Source organism: Taudactylus pleione, unplaced genomic scaffold (genome assembly GCF_031769625.1).
Source record: "Taudactylus pleione unplaced genomic scaffold, aTauple2 ptg000656l, whole genome shotgun sequence".
NCBI lineage: Eukaryota > Metazoa > Chordata > Amphibia > Anura > Myobatrachidae > Taudactylus > Taudactylus pleione.
In genome coordinates, this window is record NW_028285058.1 from 4,447 (window position 1) to 25,684 (window position 21,238).

Genomic DNA, 21,238 nt, shown 5'->3' on the forward strand with positions numbered 1-21,238 from the left:
CATTTAACTCTCATGGGGGGAGATGTACTAAGCTCTGGAAAGTGATAAACTACCAGCCACTCCGCTCCTAACTGACATGTTACAGGCTGTGTTTCATAAACTACCAACCAATCAGCTCCTATCATTTTCACTCACCAATTTATCACTTTCCAGAGCTTAGTACATCTGGCTCCTCGTGTGTACGCTCCTTGTTGCTCATCACTTTCTATGTCCTTTTCTTGTCTTCATTAGGTCTTACTGGAAGTTCTAACGGGAAGAAAAGCCATAGATAGCGATAGCAATTCTCACACTAAGTATCTGGTAAGATGTAATATGGTTTTAAACCTGTTTCATGGATTTCTTCAAATTGTAAAGAGCATAAAAAAAGGTTTCAATGCCGAAAAAAATGCTGTGAAGTTTTAATTGATCAATTATTAATATGGTGCCTGGAAACCAAACAGCAGCAGCTTTTATTCCCATAGGCGGAAAAACCTGTATGACGCATCAGTATTCCCAGTGCCGCATCTGTTTAGTGGGCACGCTAGTCATGGCGTCACGTCCTAATTCATCTTTCATCTATACCATCTTCTATTTTGTCTTTTTAAAACTGATTTATTGCAATTATATTCTATTATATTCAGGATGCGGTCAGCACGCTGACGGTCACAATGTTGATGAAATTGTGACACCTGCAAAATTTCGACATGTTCAGTGTCTGCATCATAAATGTCAACACGTGAAATGCCGACATTTGGTGAAATGCTGACAGTAGGGATAGACATACAGCAGCAACCCGCAACATTAGCCGCAGCTGCTGGTTTTTAGGGTACCTACTTCCGCAACCGCCTGCCGGAACAGCTGCATGGCCGTGCCACAGTTTGTCGACATAGTCACTGTTGGCATGTTAAACATGTAAAAATTATGCCAATTACTGCCAGAAAAAGGTTCTCATGGGCCTATTGTGAGCTACCGCAGGGGGTGTGACCAGCAAGGCGGTGGTGTGGCTAGTGATGTGGGGGAGTGACCAGTGATGTGGGAGTGTAGCTCTCTCACCGCCTCCTTCTTCCGTATCTCTCTGATTGCCCGCTCCCTCCACATCTCTCTAGAAGCCCCCTTAAAAGCTGTTTCATTGCCACATCACACTTCACTGCTCAGCCTGAAGCTCATTGCTCCTACCCCACCCAGGGGCCCCAAGAGGGGGGGGGGGCGGGTACTATTTGCCCGGGCTTGCTAGAGGGGCCAAGCGGGGGCCCGGGTCCAGCGCCACTCTTCCCCTCCCTCACTCCTCCCCCCCACACAGCAGCACAACAGTCTCCTATGCCTGTGGGGGGGAGCGATCAAACTGATCGCGCCCCCCTCTGGCTTTGCGCCTGGCTGAGGAGCTCACAGCGCCCCTCTGCCCAGCGCGCAGCAAAAGTATTTATTTTTTCTTTAGCACAAAGGGACGTGGCCACGCCTCCCATGAGTAGGCCACACCCCCTTCACCTGGGCCCGTCCGGGCTCTCTACTACCCTGCCCCCACCCACCCCGCCAGCTCACTCTGCCCTCCCCCACCCACCCCGCCAGCTCACTCTGCCCTCATCATACCTCACCGCTCACTCCCCCATTTGACATTTTAACACTCCTCAAAATATACAGAACCATTAATTTCTAACTGGGTAGGGGCTGATTGGTTGGTACTTTATCACTTTTCAAGGCTTACTACATCTCTAAGTGATGTGGTGGAGGGGATATCTGTCTTTAGGACACATAAGGGTGGGATGGGCAAGAGAATGTGCTGTACATAGTATGATTAACAGCAGTGGCACCATAAGTTGAGTGCAGGCTTACCCTAATGTCACTGAAAAAGGTTAATATAAGCTTCTTTTTATATTATCAGCAAAGTATCTGATAACATTTTGCCATGTGAATTGGGATATTAGTTTGGAAATCCCATTTGCTGTGGCTTTATAGTTACATCCATCAGCTTTGTCATCTATTGCAAATTAGATTAATTAAACAAATGACTGATCGTCGGCTTTGGGTTGCATCACAAATTCTCAGCCTCCAGCCTTGTGTGATATAGGAGCCAATTCCAGATGTTGGGGATTTGGGATTTATACAGTCTGGAAAGGTTTAAAAAAAAAAAAAAAAGCAAGATTAGTTTAAAGCTGGGTACACCCTTAACGATGTCAGTGTTCTCCCCAGGCTGTTTACTGCGGGCGCATCGCCCGGCAGAAACAGCCTTCCGCCTGGCACATTTCCCCGCCCACCCCCGCTGTGGAACGCTGGCCTCGGAAGTGACCCTAGGCTAAAGAAGCCTCCGATCGCTTCAGAGGCCAGCGTTCCCAGTGATGCACTGCGCGGGTGACATCATGACGTCACCCGCGACGTGAGGAGCCTGCCCCGCGCACCTGCTGGATCTAGTTAGATCCAGTTAGCGCGAGGGAGCGGCCAGCATGTAAAGGTAAGTGCTGGGCTGGGGCCAGGACCACTCTGGGGGCACTGCATAAGGGACACTATTAAACCTGGGGGCACTGCATAAGGGACCAGTCTGGGGGCTCTATATAAGCTTAGGGGCACTACATAAGGGGCCAGTCTAGGGACAATACATAGGGGCACTATTTCAGCCAGGGGGCAATGCATAAAGGGGAAAACTACAGGGGGCACTGTGTAATGGGCAATTTTGACTGAGAGCCAGTGGGGGAGCAGCCTGAGACCTGTCTGGCTGGATTGGTAAGGGAGATGCCCCTTTTCCCGGCTTGCGCATAATTGCGAAGGCCCCCACCCGGCTACTTTTGGATGCCACCCGGCTGGAAAAATTTTCTGGGGAGAACACTGGATGTGTGCCCAGCCCGATGTCTTGTGCAGCGGGACCCGGCGTGGATGCCGGCATCGACAAGTGCATACAAACTTGCCGATGCCGGCAGCGACAGTGGGGGCCATGCTGCATTCGGCAGCACGACCCCCGCTGACGATATCACCCTTTGGACCTGCCACAGGTCCGACGGGTGATGTTGAGTCGTCAGCGACATAGCGGGTACACTGCGCTCAATATGTTGTCCGCTCCGCCGGATCGGATGACATAGTCTAGTGTGTACCCGGCATAAGTAGAGGCCCAGCCCAATAATTGTTGCTAATGTGCAAAGTGGAGCCCATTTAGGTGCTACTATACAAAGCAAAACCCATTTTGGTGTCTAGTATGCAAAGCAAAGCCTATTGTGATTACGAAACGACTCATTGTGGCAATTGTAATAACCTATCCTAGTGGCCATCAAACAAAGCCATACTTTCCTACTTTGAATACGGTCCCTCCAGGAAATTCACAGAGGTGAGAGCAGCTGGGTGTGACTTGAGGGCCCTGGCTCCGCCCCCTGCCCCCATATACAACACAGACACCAAAGCTATTCTGGTGGCCAGGTACAAAATAACCTATTCTGCTGGATAATATAGAATACATAAACCATTCCTATAGCCAGTACGTGCAGCAAATCACATTCTGCTGTACAAAAACATAATTGCTTCCGTTCCTGGTGACCATTATACAAAGCAGAGACTAAGCTGGTGGGCAGTATACAGTACGGACTCCATTAAATAGCTGGTATAAGAAGCACAACCATTCAGAAGATCCGTATAGTAAGAGCAGCACATTTTGGTAGCTAGTATATGGTTTTGTTTTTTTCTCTCCCACTTGCACCTCTAGTGAACTAGTGCCAAGTACCAGGGCTTCAGCCGCTTGCTGGTTACACCCAAGTGTTTACCCTACAGTGAAGATTGAATGTCTGTTTCCACTGCAGGACAAGATATGGAGTGTTATCAGTCTATGGCACATAGGCTGATAGAAACTTCAGCAACCAAATAGACATTCTGGATTTCAAAGGGGGATATCCATCTAGTCCAGTTATACCCCCCAATCATTCAATAAACTGAGTACAGGCACCAATAAGTTATTGTAGTCTGCTTACAGCTGTCAGGGCTTCCCAAAACTTTTATGGATTTTCTCCTAGGACAGAGGTGGGCAATAATCTGCCCTCCAGCTGCTGTTGAACTACACATCACAGCATACCCTGCTTCATGTTTCATGCCTGGATGTGTAGCTCTACAGCAACTGGAGGGGCACACATTGCCCACCCCGTTCCTAGACTGAAGTATTCTAGTCGCTGAACAAGCTGTTCTATTTCGGTTGGGTTGCAGGGAGGAAACCCCCAAAACATGTAATGCATGGTATGGGATTGCGGGCAGTTTCCTTATTGGAAAATATATAATGCAGCCCAACGCGGCTGGTTTTGCGGTTAGAAAAATCCAAATCACTGCCTTAAATTCCGCAGCAGAGAGCGCACAATTTTTAAATCTTGCACCTTATTAAATAATCCCCAACATGTGCCTTACAGCTGTATGACAGATACATTAGTAGCAAACCCTAAGCTACTGTAGGAAAGGGGGCATACAGGAAGCGGAGCTACGCAGCATATAAGGCGCATTGGAACAGGGGAAGGTATAACACGAGTTGTACGAAGGAGAGTGGTTGCTTTAAATGTAAGCAGAAGGTCTGTGTAAGTGAAGCAGCGAATGACGAGAAGCCATAACCGCAGATTAGCCAATGGGAGTTAGTGGAGATTGTTGGAGGAGGCTGTCTTATGGAGCATACACACGGTCAGATTTGTCAGACTTGTCAGATGAACGATTAAACGATTTGAACGATTTGACCAAAGTTTTGAACGATTTGAACGATTGAACGATTTTTGACTGCATTAAAATGAATGGAATCATCCAAGTCTGACTGCAAACACATCAGATGTCAGAAATCGTTATCTGACCATCGGGAACGCGCATCGTTGATCGTCCATCGTTCAGGCATGTCAGATATGAACGATTTTCCTTCAGATATGAACGACTGAACGATTTTTAAATCGTTATCGTTCATATCTGAAGGAAAAATCTGACCGTGTGTATGCACCATAAGCTGCTTAGTTAGAGGAGAAAATGGGATGAATGGGAGAGATTGCAGTAGTCCGTGCATAAAGGTGCCCATCCACTAGAAGACATGAAAACGACTGCACAATTACGACATTGTAATCATGCAGTCGTTTGTCAGTCTGTGATGAGCCTGCACTGAACGAGCAGTCGTTCAATGCAGGCTCATCAATCATCTGCAAACATGCTCAACCTGACGTTATCGTCAGGTTCTCCAGCATGTTTGCCCGATGATAGATGTCTAAACAACCAGTGGGCACGCGCATCGCTGGTTGTTTAGAGATTTTTGCAAACGATTTATGAACGATATCATTATCGTTCAATCGCTCACATAAATCGTCTAGTGGATGGGCACCTGTAGAGTGGCCAGCTTTAGCTTGTGTTACTAATCATTAGAAAAAGTCATCATAAACCATCAGATAATCGAATTTCCTGACAGGTCCAAAAAAAATAGGAATTTAATTGTTAGGAGTTTCGGATGAAGACGGACCAAACGTGAGCACTTTCTGTTTGCAGAAGGCTTTTTTAGTAGTCCCCGATAATATATTTTATTATAATAGAGGAAGATGCTGTTTGAGTTTGGTTAGAGGTGTCTATAAAACTGGTGTAGTCTCATATCTGGTTCAGTAGTAGTTTCCTTGTTCAACTCTATGCACGTATACAATGTGCCTGCTTTCTTCTTCACAGAAAGACATTGTTCAGGAAGAGGAAAGTGATAAGGAGGCCGTGTCCAGTTCTGTGCAAGGAGCCACTAAAGTCGCAGAAGCAAAGATGTCTAGGGCAGCGTCTCGCATCTGCCAATATCACCTAGACTCTCGGGTAGGACACATACCTGTAGAGGTCGCTCAAGAGCTTTGTTTGCTGGCATGTCGGTGCCTGGGACGGCAGAAGAAACGTCCCAGTATGGTGGAGGTAACTTGTTTTATATTGACTCTCACACGTGCTTGCTCTCGCTTTTAATAGCTAGCTAGGAGAATGAAGGGCCAGAGAAGTGATTCTAAAAAGAGCACAACAATTGTCAATTTTAACATTGAGTTTCTTTATATGGTGAATTTTATATATATATATATATATATATATATATATATATATATATATATATATATATATATACACATACATATAATTATAATATATCTATCAGCTGTGGGAAAGGGAGTCACGGCAATGGACAAATAGTGTAGGAGATTTGGGAGATAAGACCCATTTCCTGGGTAGTCGGCTTCCCTACAAGAAGGGCAAAAACAAAATCTTCATCCTGGATAAAGTAACATCTTTGTTGGCACACAGAGAAGGTACATTGTACAGTCAGCACATAGACGCCAATAAATTTGTGTTTCATATGTGGAATCTTTTTTTCTTTTAAGAATTTTTTATTGAAAATGTATTGCAGCTGAACAATACAATAAAACAAACAATACGAAACAACAATAATTATCACACACCAAAATAGTAAAACATATTCATTATAGGTGGAAACTTTAAACAACTTTCAAGTTATGTGCGCTTCTGTTCAGGAGCTGAGCTAACATGCAGCAAAAATGTGTGTGTGGGGGGGTGGGGGGGTCTATTGGACAAGCAAGAAAGTATTATGGCAGTTCCTATTGATAAGATGCATTGTACCATTGTAGCAGTGTGTATACATTCCCCCTTTAAGTGTTAGGTTTGTCATGAGGACTAAAATTATTGTCCTTGTTTTCACTGGTTTAGTTTATTTTTTTTTTTACTTTGGATTTTTAGGTGTTCAATGACCTTAAAAGGTTGCAGGAGCTCTTGCCGTCACCGGGGATTTTGGGGCACGACAATAATGTACAGCCGCCTGCTTCTGCCATGCATGATTCATTTCCCCTGGTTTTGGATCTCCTCTCCAGTTTGCAGGACTCTATACTTACACCTCAGGAAAATACTGACAAATTCCCCCCAGGCGGCTTCCTGGCTGATACTCCTCCGCCATTAGGCAGCGTCCGGCCTTACAGCCCATATGTCTCCCGATATGATGACAAGTTGGGCAGTTTTTGCAGTGTATCTTCCAGTGGAAGCCTAAGGACCTTTCAGAGGACTCCAAATATACCTGTGGAAAGTGACGAAAGTGTCCCTGAGTTTTCTCACGGCACTGCCTCACAGGAGGAACCTAGGAGCGGGGATGTTCCGGGCACTACCTCACCGATAGCAGCCTTGCAGGGTCGGAGTACAGTTCTTTCAGCCTCCAACCGATCGCCAACCCCTAATTCTCTTGCTGGAAATGATTATGGCTCCGGGGCCATGCAAGGCGGAAGCAGCTTAGTGACCGCTGACTCGGAGTCACAAGGTAAGCCGTATAAAAATGTGCTCCAATTATATATAGACTGGTGACGCCAACATTCCCGAAAACACCACAATGTAGTTTCGAATAAATTTGTGTTACGATCATTGAAAGAGCTGTAAGAGAAACCAGAGGGGTGTGGTACGAAAGATCGACAGTGAATAGGTCCACACCAAAAGATCGACTGCTTCTGAATGTCGACAGTCAATAGGTCAACATGTCGACCATCATTCTGTATTTAAGTTGACAAAAGATTAAATAGAAACATGTAGACAATAAAAAAAAATGTAAGAAATTGTTTTATTTTAGCCTAACCCTAACAGTCATGAACAAAACATATGTCGACATGGTAAATGTCGACCGTTTGATTGTCAACATTCAGAATGTGTCGACCGTTTGATTGTCGACTGGATACCCATCCAGAGGTGGCACTTAGGATCATCCACTGTAACAAAACGAGTTAGAAATACATAAATGATAATGGAAGAATACAGACCTATTTAATGGGTAATATTAATTTTTCCAGAGCAAGACTAAAATATACTTTTAAGGGCTAGATTTACAATGCGGCGGCTTTGACTTCAAAATGTAAAGTTTCACGAATATTAAGTGCAGAGCGCAGTGTTTTTGTAATTCATATAAGTGCTGATTTGCTTAGTCAGTCTAGCCCTAAGGGGCATATCCACTTACCCCGCGTCTAATTGTCGGCACTGCCCAATTCGAACCCAGCACAGTAATCCCGAGATGAAAATCTGCGGTAAATTGCAGACTCTGCATTTTAAACACTGGGAAAACCCATATAGTCCAGAACTTTGCGTGGAGTCTATGGGTTAGCGCATGTTAACCCCTGGTTTACCGTGCGGGGAAAATGCAGTTTAATTGAATAGCTCCGGGCTTTCCCTGTGCAGCAAACCCAGCGCCTAATTGAATTCCCCTGGTAAGTGTTTGATATCTAATATTTTATTTCTTCAGTATAAATGGGCAGATTAGCCATGAAATATACTGGATATAATTTATTAGATCTGTATTTTACCAAATTTCATTAAGTATTTGTGACCTTTATATTAAATAGGTACTTTTGTTTACTGCCCATAATTATGGACAGCAAATTAAATGACATACCTCTGCATTACCTGAAACCCTGGTACACTCGGGAAGAATGGCAAATTATTTTTGCAGGTAATTCATGGTACGGTCCCAGTAAAAAAAAAAAAAAAAAAAATGCAACCTGTCTTGCAGGATACCTGTGCTGTGCTGCATGGGCACCTGTGCTGTGCGGACCCCTGTGCTGTACTGCACTGCATGGACCCCTGTGCTGTGCTGTGCTGCATGGGCACCTGTTTCAAAGCCGTCCTGTGTGCAATGTTTTAAAGCTGTGAGAGGGTCTCTCTAATAGAACATATTCAGTAGGAAATTCCATCACTGCTGCTACAGCGGTCAAACCACTGCCCACGTATGTTTTATGTGTAATGCTCAAATGGAAATATATTTATAACTAGTAATTATACTCAGATGTTATCTCTATACACATTTTTTTTTGAGTAGTTTGTATTGGTGTTCAAAAATCAAACAACAAAACATAAATATAAACACTCAAAACACCAAAAGAGAAAATCTAGAAGAAAACAAAACATAAATACAATGTAGTCAGCACATGTTACAGTACATAGACAGTTATCCCAGGTTAAAGGAGAACATATCGAACATTGAATCAGACAAAGAAAAAACAAAAACCAGCAAATAATCATATAGATACATAAATTCTACAGATCTAATGGTGCAGGAACCTCCATAAACACATAAAATCGACAACAATAGACACGAAAGAAGAAAAAGTGCCTAGGCTGTATACTAAAGCTGGTAGTTATAATGCAGATACATGTTCAATCGACATCTACGGATATTTAGATTGTAGCCACCTTTTGCCAAATACCGTCAAATTTTGATTCAGGTTTTTGGGCACATATAGGTGTCGTTCATGGGACACCGTAGTATTGACTAGAGATATCCATGCCTGAAACTTGGGGCCCATACAAATTCATACACTATGCAACCTTGACCAAGGAGCATAAATTAAGAACATATTGTCTAAGGCATCTTTGGCCAAAGAACCAAGTGTTCAAACTGCTTATGTTAAAACAGACTAACTATGTACCTGTGGGCAAGTCCAAAGGAGATGTCAAAAGGTCTCCTGAGAACACCCACATTTTAAGAAGACGCTCGGGAGTTCGAAAAGTTCTGTGTAATACGAATAATTGGATCCGTTGGAATTTAATAGAGGCCATGGATTCCCACCGACTTCCCAGGGCCAAGGACCAATAGTCATTCCACATGGGACCAATATCCTTCTAAATTCTATGTTTAAGACGTTGTAGGTCAGAAGTGTGATGTGCAGTCATTATATATGAATACAGACAGGAAAAGGTTCTACAGGAACTTATATAAGAGTAGTTTAAGTGGCGAGTCTTGTATAGTGGGAGGTACCCCCAAAAATTGTGCTATTATAGCATGTCTGAACTGTAAATAACCACAAGATATTGTGGGGGGTAGTTGACATTCACTACGTAACTGAGTAAATGATTTCATCAAGTTGGCCTCATATATATGTCTCAATGTAGACACACCTCTGCTTCCATAGAATGTCCCAGCCTCAAGGAAGTATAATTCTGGCAGTGACCTAGCATTCTATAGGGGAATATAAGGGTCAATGTCCACGAAGCTCAGGAGCTTATGAACTGATTCCCAAATTTTAACAGCTTGTATAATTAACTAGACTGACCGATATTCCTTACTGCTAAGCAGGGCTAGTAAGGGTGTGTGGCCTGGCACCGCCTGGGCAACTAGTTACGTGTGAAAAGCATCCACTGAAGTATCCTGAAACTAAAGCCGCAAATGTGACAGTTGAGCCGCATTATAATAGAACCGAAAATAAGGTAGTGCTAAACCCCCCGACTGATTTTTCTCTAGTGTGGGTATTTTGTAGTGAATACAAACCTAACTATCCATCCAGACCAGAAAGGAGACCAGACCCTTCACTCTACGGAATAACAACATTGGAAGATGTATAGGCGGATGGTGCAACATAGAATTAGCTTAGATTGGACCACCATCTTAACCAGGTTAACTCTACCAGTAACAGTAAGAAGTAGTTTACTCCAACATCTGGTTTTTGCCTTTTAAATCCCTAAATATTCGAACTTGTCCACCCAGTGGAGGGGGAGAGGTATCAATGTAGAAACAGCGCTGGATCCACAAAGGGAAAGAATATGGGACTTTTACCATTTTATGGCAAGGCCAGCAAACTTAGACATCATCTGATGGACATCTGGCATGGATATTGAATGTTCAGACAGAAAGAGTAGTAGGTCACCTTATACACTATGTCCCCTAATTTTAGCCCCCCCCAACCGCCGAGTGTGCCACAATAGACAGGCCAACGGTTCTATAGCCAGTGCACATAGATCTGGGAGAGGGGACACCCTTGTATTGTACCCCTTGATAGAGCATAGGAGGGGGATATGTAGCCATTAATGGATACTCTGGCGCACGTAGCACAATATAATAGTTGCACCCACTTTAAAAACACTGGGCCGATTTAAAAAAAAACCCTTTCATGACTTCCCACAGAAAAGGCCACTCCACGGAGTCGAATGCCTTAGCTGCATCCAAAGAAACAATAGCCGAGGAGGATTCCTCCCCATGGGCAGCCTGAATGTGAATGAAGAGACGTCTGATATTCAATGAGGTGGATTGCCCAGGCATAAAACTGATCTGCTCTGGGGAGACCATAGTAAATATCACTTAATTCAACCTAAGGACAACATTTTTGCAAGTATTTTGGCATCGGTAGGGATTAAGGATGTACATGTTATATACCGCAGAGACATCTTCATACAGTATAGTTACGTGTCGGAGGTGTGAAAATATGAAACTAACCCAGCAGAAGGAATAATCAGTCTGCAGTCATTGTCTTTGCCCGGGTGCACGTAAATCCAGCCTCACGCAGTGCTGCAAAGAACTTTGATACTCCATCCACCTCAACCCATAGCCTGGGTGGGGAGAGCATAGCATAGGCCAGGTTCAACTCCCGAAGGCGATATTTAATTGGCAAGAACTGAGCCCTATCTTTCTGAATGTTCACAGCGAAATCTGGAAACAGATATTCGGACACCATTCCGTTCCAATGGTCCTTTAATACGGACTAGACGTAGTACTGAATCCCTATCTTAGTGCGGAAACTTGGCAATAAAAGTATGTGGTGGAGCTCCAGGCAGCCAAGCCCTGATAGGGATGCGATGCGCCCGTTTCAACACAAATTGAGACCTAAAGAGTCACGGCCACAGGTATCAATCGGCCAGGTCTCCGAAAAGGAGGAAGGTTCTAATCCTGAAACATTTCTGGTCAGACCCAAAAACCGAACATTGTTGCGTCTAAGACCTGACCCCCATATCTGAAATGTTCTGAATTGTAGGCATCTGGGTGACCAGTGACGCCACTTAAGCTTTCAACGGCGTGTGTGAGCCCTCCAGTGTAGAGATCCTAGTTTCAGCCTCCCCCACATGCTCCGGGGTCAGACTGTGCTTTCACAATCTTATCGGATAACTTGGATTCACAGACCTGTTGCAGCGTAACCTCAGGAGCATCATGTGAATCAGACAAATGTGCAGGAGCAGATGAATTTGGTACCAGAAGGTCAGGAGCAGTGCCGTCTGAAGGTGCCTGCGGTGTAGTGGAGCTCGCAAAACATCTGCAGCCGCAGCCTGACTGGTCTTTCCCACATTAATAGTAATAAGCTGACAGCTGGGAACTGTGCAGGAATAGTATTAATAGGGCACAAATAGGCAGCGGAGAAGGTAAGTAGAAGCCAGGTCCTCAGGGTATATGCAGTGTATATTCTGAAGGTTGTTTCACTGCCCAGGCAGAGGAAGGAAGCATGCACACGGAGGAGAGTATAGAGCTGCAAGTGTTGCAGCTCCAGCAGGCAGCCAAGAGTCTCACGGCCATCTCCAGCCAACAGCAGCCACAGACGAGCTCCGGCGTGGTCACATGATGCAGGGAGTCTTAAGGCCACTAGTGAGTAATGGCGTCTCCTGGCCACTACAAGCACTGGATTCACCACCAGCCACCTCCGCTGAGTGCACCTCAAGTGTAGGGAGTCAGACAGCCGCCCGGCCCCTGAGCACAGCCGCATACCTCCCAACATGACCCTCTCCAGGAGGGACACAATTCTCTGGTCCTGGACTTTGCCTGGTAAGAGGTGGGGCTGCAGCGCAGTTCAAAATTCAAATAGGGGAGTCACACCAACTGTCATTTCACACACTGCCAAACATCACTGGCTGGCACTCACTGGCAGTTGGTGTGACTCCCCTATTTGAATTTTGGTCTGTGCTGCAGCCCCACCTCTGGAGCCTCCACCAATCATAAATTACCAGGGAAGTCCAGGACCAGAGCATTGTGTCCCTCCTGGAGAGGGTCATGTTGGGAGGTATGCAGCCGGAGAGCCCAGGTAACCAGCATCCTACCTCACTGCCGCCATGGCCGCATCTCCCATGGCTCTACGAGTTTGACATTTATACATTTTCTCAAATTGAGGAATCTGCATTTATTCATATGGGAATTTGTTCCATTGATCAAAAAACACACACACACACGTGCACACACACACACACACACACGCTCCCTCAGTGGGATTCAGGTCGGCCCTTCGGCTGGGCTGCTCCAGGACATTGGTTTCCTGTTTAACCCCTTGGCCACTGAGGGTTTTCTCACCCCTGTACTGAGCATGTTTTTGTGCTTGTGACACTTCAACTTTACTATCGGTCATTTTTTATTTTATGCAGTGCCCACGTAAATTACACATTGTAGTTTCAGAAGGCTCCTGCTACAACAAATAAAAATCTACCAAAAATGGGCAAAAAAAGTAATAATTTTTTTTTTTTTATAAATTGAAATTGCAAGAAAATTAACTATAAGCAAATGAAGGTTTTCAGGATTCCATCTGCACTTGGGAAAAATATGCATTTTTATTCTCTCTCTAGATTTCACCATCTTACATTAAATGCACACAATGTGTAATGTGATAGTGTAGTATGTTAGCACAACAAGGCATAGCATTTCGAATACTAGGAAACCTATTGCGTCAAATAAGGGGACCACTGTTGTTTTTCTCTTTATGTTGACCCAGTAATAGTCTGGTGTCATCGTCTGCTGATCGGCCAGGCGATAACCACTGAAGGGGCTACATCATTTCAAATGTGGGTGCACTGAGCTCATGAAAGCCAGGATCGAGGAGATCTTCCCCCAATCCCTGGATTTCTTTAGTTGACTGCTGTATTGTCTGGTGACCACACTGATAACCAAACAATAACTTCTATGGGGGCACCTAGTTTGAAAGAGGGGACTCTCCTTTGACACTTTGAAGCCCATTTATCATAAATATTTGCTGCTTATTCCTCCAAATACTTGGTATCCCCTGAATGTACAGTATTAAGGAGGGATGGCAGCAGATATCTCCAATGTCTGCTGAGGTCCCTTCATTTCCGCCAGCAGCCGCAACCCCCATAGGTTTCTAAGGGGGATGCGATGCTGTCAGATTTACCACTGAAGATGGCGTAAGCCGCTGTAGCCTTTGGGCTACATATCGCAAAACTAAACGGGAGAGGGTTCCATAGGAACCCTCCCTGGCAATGGGCGCAGAGCATGTGTGGTCTGTAGACCACGCATTCCCAGGATCCCCGGCACCAGAGACCCTGTCCTTGCATGCGCTTATTCATACATTCCGCAATGCCATCATGAGTGCTAGTATTGCGCCCAGATCACATTGCAAATGCGATTATTAATAAATGGGACCCCTTTATCTAATCTCTGCCATGAAAATACCATACACTCTATTTCAGTTAATACAGGACTCAGTGGCCTCCCTAAGTGCCTGCTTTGTACAGATGAGCAGTATAGGAAGGCAGAAGTCTGTTCTAAACCACATTCTTGAATGATGGGCCTGCTGTGGTAGATATTACGTTTTTCAAATTTTATATAGACTTCCCCTGATTGGTGCTTTCCAATGAGCTCTTTTTTTCCTGCTCTTTGATCTTCAGCGTTGTATAGAAATACAGGAACCAGCCGTGGAACCTCCCTCTCACTATCGGTTCTAAATATATTTAAACCAAAGTCCCTTTAATTATAGACAGATGGAATCCAGTCCGTGAATTATGTGACATCTGAAGACCACGGATTGCACCAGGGTTATATTGGTGTATTTTAGTCTGTTTATAAATAAGAAAAAGCCTTACGTTTTTTATTTAATCTGTTTGACATGAAAGTATTTTGTAATAATTCTAGAATAAATCCAACCACATTCCGTGACGTAAGTAAATGTGATAAATGCAAATAGGTGAATACTTTTATAGCCACTGTACATTTGTGTGTTAAATATGATTGATGTTTATTATTTTGTTGTTGTTGTTGCACCCATCTTTACTTTTGTTTATTACAGTTTATTTTACATACAAGTGCATTCAAATGTATTTTAATTATACACAACCTCTTTATAATGCTCTAACGCCTGCATTTTATGCTAACGTTACTAAGAAGGAGCATTGTAATGTTGTTTGGTAGGGGTTGATTATATGGGCGCCACTTGAAACATGGACTTTGAGAAGCTGCCATTGCAGGGATTTGGTTGTCTTGGTCAGGGTTAGGCACTAGGGGGGGGGGTTAAGGTTAGGCTGCAAGGGACAGGAGGGTTAGGCTTCAGGGAGAAGAGGGTTAGGGTTGGGCACTACGGGAAGGCTAGGCTGCGGGAGGGATTTATTATTATTACCAGTTTATTACCAGTTATCTATATAGCGCACACATATTCCGCAGCGCTTTACAGAGAATATCTTACAATTCACATCTGTCCCTGCCCCAGTGGAGCTTACAATCTACATTCCCTACCACATGCTCGCAAACATACACACTATAGTCAATTTTGAAGGGGAGCCAATTAACCTACCAGTATATTTTTGCAGTGTGGGAGGAAACTGGAGCACCCAGAGGAAACCCATGCAAGCATAGGGAGAATATACAAACTACACACAGTTAGGGCCGTAGTGGGAATCGAACCCATGACCTCAGTGCTGTGAGGCAGTAACGCTAACCATTACACCGTCTGTGCTGCCCACGGGATAGGGGAAAGGGATAGGTTTAGGCAGCGGCAGGGGAGGTTTAGGTTTAGACTGTGGGCAGGGGGGTTAGGGTTAGGCTGCAGGGGGGGGGCTAGAGTTGGGCTGTGGGACGGGGAGGGTTCTGATTGTCGGGATCCCATACCTAACCCAATGCAAATTGATTAACACTACCAGTCAACCAATCAACACAGCATTGTTAGCATCTGGGGCAAAAGTCCACAGGAAATTGCTATCCTTATTGGAGCAACGGGCTGCTGAGATTTGAGGTGCCAGGAGGAGGCAGAGACCAGCAGAGAGGTGATTTCAAGTGACGCGAGTATAATTAACAAGTACCATTTTATTCTGCATTTTAACCAATTAGCTGCTGTCCGTGTTAATGCCATGGCTACTGCTCAGGTGATCCTTACATGTACATTTGTTTTGCTATCGGATAGTAGCACATTGTGTTCAGAAGCCGAGAAAGCAGAACACCTATGAAATTTGTACTCTATGTATAACATTACATAATACAAGTAATAGCAGACACATGGGAAATCCTCCTCGGTCCACAGTGCAGCCTTTTCCAACATTCTGGATGATGATCTAATATATGGAGTCAATTATTATGGCCAATCACACATGTTTGAGTGGACATACACAGCACTATACACACACAGAACTCCTTGGCTCTTATCTATAAATGATGTTCTAATATACATGCATTCTCTTTATAACTGATGCAGCCGGGTTGTATGTGTATGTGGTACCTGTATTAGTATACAGACTTGCTTAGGGTAATTACTCTGTTATGCTCCTTCCACTGTAGTGATGTAATCATGAGATCTATGCTTTTGGCAAGTCAGGCAGCATTGTAAGTGCGGCATATAGCCACACTCACAACACGTGGGGATTTGTGGCTAGTTAAATTGAATATTACTGGTGATTTTGCATATGTTAGACATTTAATATTATATTTAATAGATTTTATTTATATAGCGCACATATTACGCAGCGCTTTGCAGAGAATATTTTTTCATTCACATCAGTCCTTATCGCAGTGGCGCTTACGATCCATATTGCCTGTGACATACACTAGGGTTAACTTTCCAGTGTCCCAGAGGAATCGCACGCAAACACGGGGAGAACATGCAAATTTCACACACATACGGCCTTCGACATGAATTGAGCTAATGAACTTCTTGCTGTGAAGCAGTAATGCTAACTACTACGCCACCGTGCTGCTCATATTCTATATGTATCCTGGTGTGTGTGTGTGTATGGATTATGGTTAATGTGCTTATTTGTTTTTACACTTGTTTGGAAGCCACACTAAGGGGAAACTGCTCCGTACGGGCACAGCCAGCTCCGTTGGCTCTAAGGGTCTCTTTTTGTGAGACTTTTTCAGTGAGTCACTGAGATCCGACACCTCTGTAAATTACTATTTGCTTCTGAATCGCGTCGGTGCTTACAGCCAGTGCATGCCTCTGTGTAGTGTGATAAACTCCACCATTCTTCTTCCAGCTATCTCCTTGCCACATCACCAGATCATCATGAATCCTGCCAAACAGAGATTTGTGGAGCAGCTGGCGCTGTATGACCAGGGGAAAATAAACAGCCTAGAACTCTTGTACTCTGGAACAAGTCCAGGTAACCAGCTTTGCAGAGTTCTGGCCGCCACTCTCTCTCCTGCTGACTGCTCGGAAGGTTCCCTTCATTTATTAAGACTACTCTGCTCTGACAGTGGTCACTATTATTACCTCTATAAGTATATTTTTAAACCTTATTTGCCAGTCTTTGCTTTAATGTACACATTACATATACATTTTAGTCTCTACTAGTTACACCTTTTCTGTAAATTAAAAATAAATTAATTTAAAAAAAAAAAGGAAAATTTTAAAAATAAAACCACAGGAGAACGTCAGATCATTTTTAATACACTTTGGGATATTTAATTATATACTGGAATGTGGTAATACCCCCTTTAATATAGTTTGGTTTTCGGTCAGGGACTGCGCAGTTGAGCAAGTTTTGCTATTTGATGGTGTCAATAATATACACTTAACCTGCTCAGGCAAAAATTAGAACCAGAACCACCCGTCTTGGTCCATATTTAGGGCTACTTAACAGTTATAACCTTTCTTTATTTAGTTACAGTGATTCCTCCCCTCCCCCACAACCCTTAATACTTCGATCTAGATCTTTCTACATAGTATATGCTAGGGGGCAGTATTGCATAAATTATATGTCTTTTATATTGTTCTCTAGAACACCATTCAGAGACCCGAGGGTCCCCAGAAGAAAGTGATGACTTTCCTAGTTAGCTACTTGGTAAGGATATATTGAGGAATAAGAAGGATTCTACTCCCAGCATCCAGTTCTCATTCTACAGAAAGGACCTGCACTTGGCTACTAATGTTTTTTTGCTTTGGAGAGTCAGAACTTTTGTACGAGATCAAATGATTGTCAATGTGGCTTTATTAAAATCGGAGGAGATGTCGCTCCCACCCATGGACCAGGAAAGCAGTATTTCAGGCTCAAACAAACAAGGCGTCTGGACTGTGCTCCTAGTGACCCTTCTATTAAATGAGCCTGTGTGAACTTCACTTATGGAAAGCAGGCAAACCTTCATCTTGTGTATTTATTATTGAACGATTGTATATTATTATTTATTGTCTCGTTTTAATAGAACGTTATGCTTTATATGGTCCTATAAATTACTTTTTTTTGTCTCCCTATAGTTTATATTGGTCTGCAACGCATACTAAATGCACTACTGATGTTCAACGATTCTCTAGGTGGAGAGATTGGTAAAACCATGACGTACAGTGCCCTAGCTGGTGGCAACCAGGCCGGTCTCTGTAGTAGGGAGTGCAGAGTATCTCTGCTTTTTCATTTATCTCAATAAATTTTGAGTTTTATGTTTTTTGGGTTTTTGTACAGTTGTTTGTCAGATGTTTCGCTGTGCTGTCCAACTGCCGTACAGTTTTTTGTTTTTCACGGTGTGGAAGCCACTGTGCGTTTTACATGTTTACCCCTCTATTCTGCTGCTTAAAATAATCTGTTCAAATTGGGAATTGGAATTACTAATCTTCGGAGCATAAACAGCTGTCATTGTGAACGAACGTGTGTTGAAATAAAAGGCTACAAAGGATAAAATAAAAAAGGTCTGGCACATGATTTTGACTTGGTAGAACCAAATTAGATCAGCTACAATATGGTACTTTATTATGTTGGCAAGTCCACATTTATTAGCTGCTTTTGTTTCTAGCGGTTTGTGCTGTTGGCGCTCTTGAGGGCTCATTCAGAGCACCTTTTCAGAAACTACGTGTGGTGCATTAAATCCCATTTTCCCATAGTCACTTCCATGCTACATAATATATTTCATTGGTGTTCATACAGCGAAGAGATCAGCAGGTCCCTAGTCAGCAATATGCCAATATACAATCTCTAGACTCTAAACACTCACAAGAACCTACTACCTCTAACGACATTGACGTCATTTCTTATACTTCATCTTCTGCTGTTAGCTCATTCACATGCATGGAATTTGTACTTCTTCCCTTTATATTATTATCCTTTATTTATATGGCGCCACAAAGGTTCCGCAGCGCCTTACACAGTACATAAATGAGCACACAAGAAAAACAGTTATTAGCCGTACAATACAAGGCAGGACAAGGACATGGTTTCTAGACATAGCTGCATAACACAAGCAGCAGGATATAAGCAACCAAGTGTTAGGTGCCGTTGTTGGGAGTTAGGAGTAAATTATACTATACGTAGGGGGAGGAGAAGCACATGAGGGACGAGGGCCCTGCTCGTGAGAGCTTACATTCTAAAGGGGAGGGGCAGACAGACAGGGGTGACACAGATGGGGTAGATAGTGAGGAAGGAGCATGGAGCAGTGGGTTAGGATATATGCTGCGGAATGTGTGTGTATAAGATGACCTGATGTTATGTCAAACTTAAGTCCTTCATTCATCTATCTCTATGTCAACAAATAGATTTTGATTATGTGTTATTTACATGAGAGATGTACAAAATAAAGTTGTAGCACCTTAATTATTGGGTGTTACATTGTAGCATCTAAATACAGTACATCCAGATAAAAATGCAGCTATTATGGGACTGTCCCGCCATCCTAATACAGTAGTGACTACTTTAGTCCCAGCTGCTGGGTGCTATGCCATGCTCCTGTGAGTAGGTGCATCTCACATGCTAGGCCCACCCACAAATGGGTGCAGCCATGCCCAACATGTTGTGGTCCCACAGGTTGTTATTGTGCCTGGGCCCAGAATTTCTCTTGGCAGCCCTGGAGGTGACAGGCAGAACCAGGAGGGCATAGGGCTTAGTGGTGGGGTAACAAGACCATGGAGGGGAGAGAGGTGGCTGAGAGTGGAGGAACAGGAAAGGCGGGGGAAAGGAGCAGAGGGTTGGAAAGCAGACTGAGGAGAGAAAATAGGGGGAACAGGAAGCCGAGGAGACGAGGGGGAAGATAGAGATGGATAAAGCAGAGGATTATGTGGGCACTGAATATTGGGGGTGTATGCAGTAAGCGTGTTCATGCTGTGGACGAGGTAATAAGTGAGATGAAAGCTGGAGTTAAATGCTCAGAAATACAGGTAAAAGAACAGTGCTGCTAATGTATTAGTGCAGCTACAAAAGTGATATATAAAGAGAGGTGTGTGAGAAGTGGGTGCAGGAATTAGTTATTAAAAGAATGATTAAGGTGAACATATGTGACGCAAAGGAAAAAGGCAATACAAACGAGATTATGAGGGGAAAAATGACAATGTACAGAGACCATCCAGTCAGAAATGTTATGAACAACAAAGATCAATCAATAGGAGCAGCAGCAGATAGGGGGGTACTTGCAATGTCGAAGCAGTGAGTGCAGCAAGGAGAGTCCTGGGTATTCATACAACGGCAGATGGTGAATTTGGAAACTCGCATAAATATGTTGCTTGATGTCGGTCAGAAGGTGTTCTGGCTTTGAGGATGTTTTCCTCCAGCGTAACTGCGTCTTAGTTATTACATTGTAATTACACTTCGAATCTAACACTTTGAATCTAATGCAGCCTACGTCTTTGCAGCCTTACTGATCACTAAAGTTTCAAACATGTGTCTGTGTGCTCACTGATTGGGACCCCACCCCCAGAGCTCAACACACTAAATTGGGATGCAATAAAGTCTAAGATAAACAGTTTGTGAGAAGGGAGTAGACCATCACAGATTCACAAAATATTCCTAACTTCCTCTATAGAAATTGCTCCTAATATAGCAGTAGTGATAATTTACCTAGAGTAAAATCTTTAAAGCTGTGCAATAGCAATCAAGGTAACAGCATCTGATGAGGACTGTAGTAGCAGATTATAGGTAGCTCATATGTGTTGTGCCACTTTGTATTCACGTATATGTTATGCCTATAGTGTTCATGTTTGTTGCAGTCGTTTGACACCGGTTTTTTTTTCTCTCTCTCTCTGCCTGCCTCTCCTCTCTCTCTCTCTGCCTCCCCTCTCTCTCTCTCTCTCTCTCTCTCTCTGCCTCTCCTCTCTCTCTCTGCCTCTCCTCTCTCTCTCTGCCTCTCCTCTCTCTCTCTGCCTCTCCTCTCTCTCTCTCTCTCCTCTCTCTCTCTGCCTCTCCCCTCTCTCTCTCCTCTCTGCCTCTTTCTTTCTCTCTCCTCTCTCTCTGCCTCTCCTCTCTCTCTCTGCCTCTTCTCTCTCTCTCTCCTCTCTGCCTCTCCTCTCTCTCTCTCCTCTCTGCCTCTCCTCTCTCTCTCTCTCTCTGCCTCTCCTCTCTCTCTCTGCCTCTCCTCTCTGCCTCTCCTCTCTCTCTCCTCTCTGCCTCTCCTCTCTCTCTC

General features: G+C 44.0%; 1 protein-coding gene across 1 annotated transcript; it reads left to right on the forward strand.

Moving 5' to 3' along the window:
• Positions 1-231: 231 nt before the first annotated feature.
• IRAK1 (interleukin 1 receptor associated kinase 1) lies at positions 232-18,107 on the forward strand (the record flags this gene model as incomplete). The annotated part of the gene is made up of 5 exons (XM_088455484.1): positions 232-300; positions 5,620-5,844; positions 6,673-7,240; positions 16,900-17,025; positions 17,644-18,107. Coding segments are annotated over 5 exons (1,044 nt in total), but the record flags the coding sequence as incomplete, so codon positions are not given.
• Between the last annotated feature and the right edge of the window lie 3,131 nt (positions 18,108-21,238).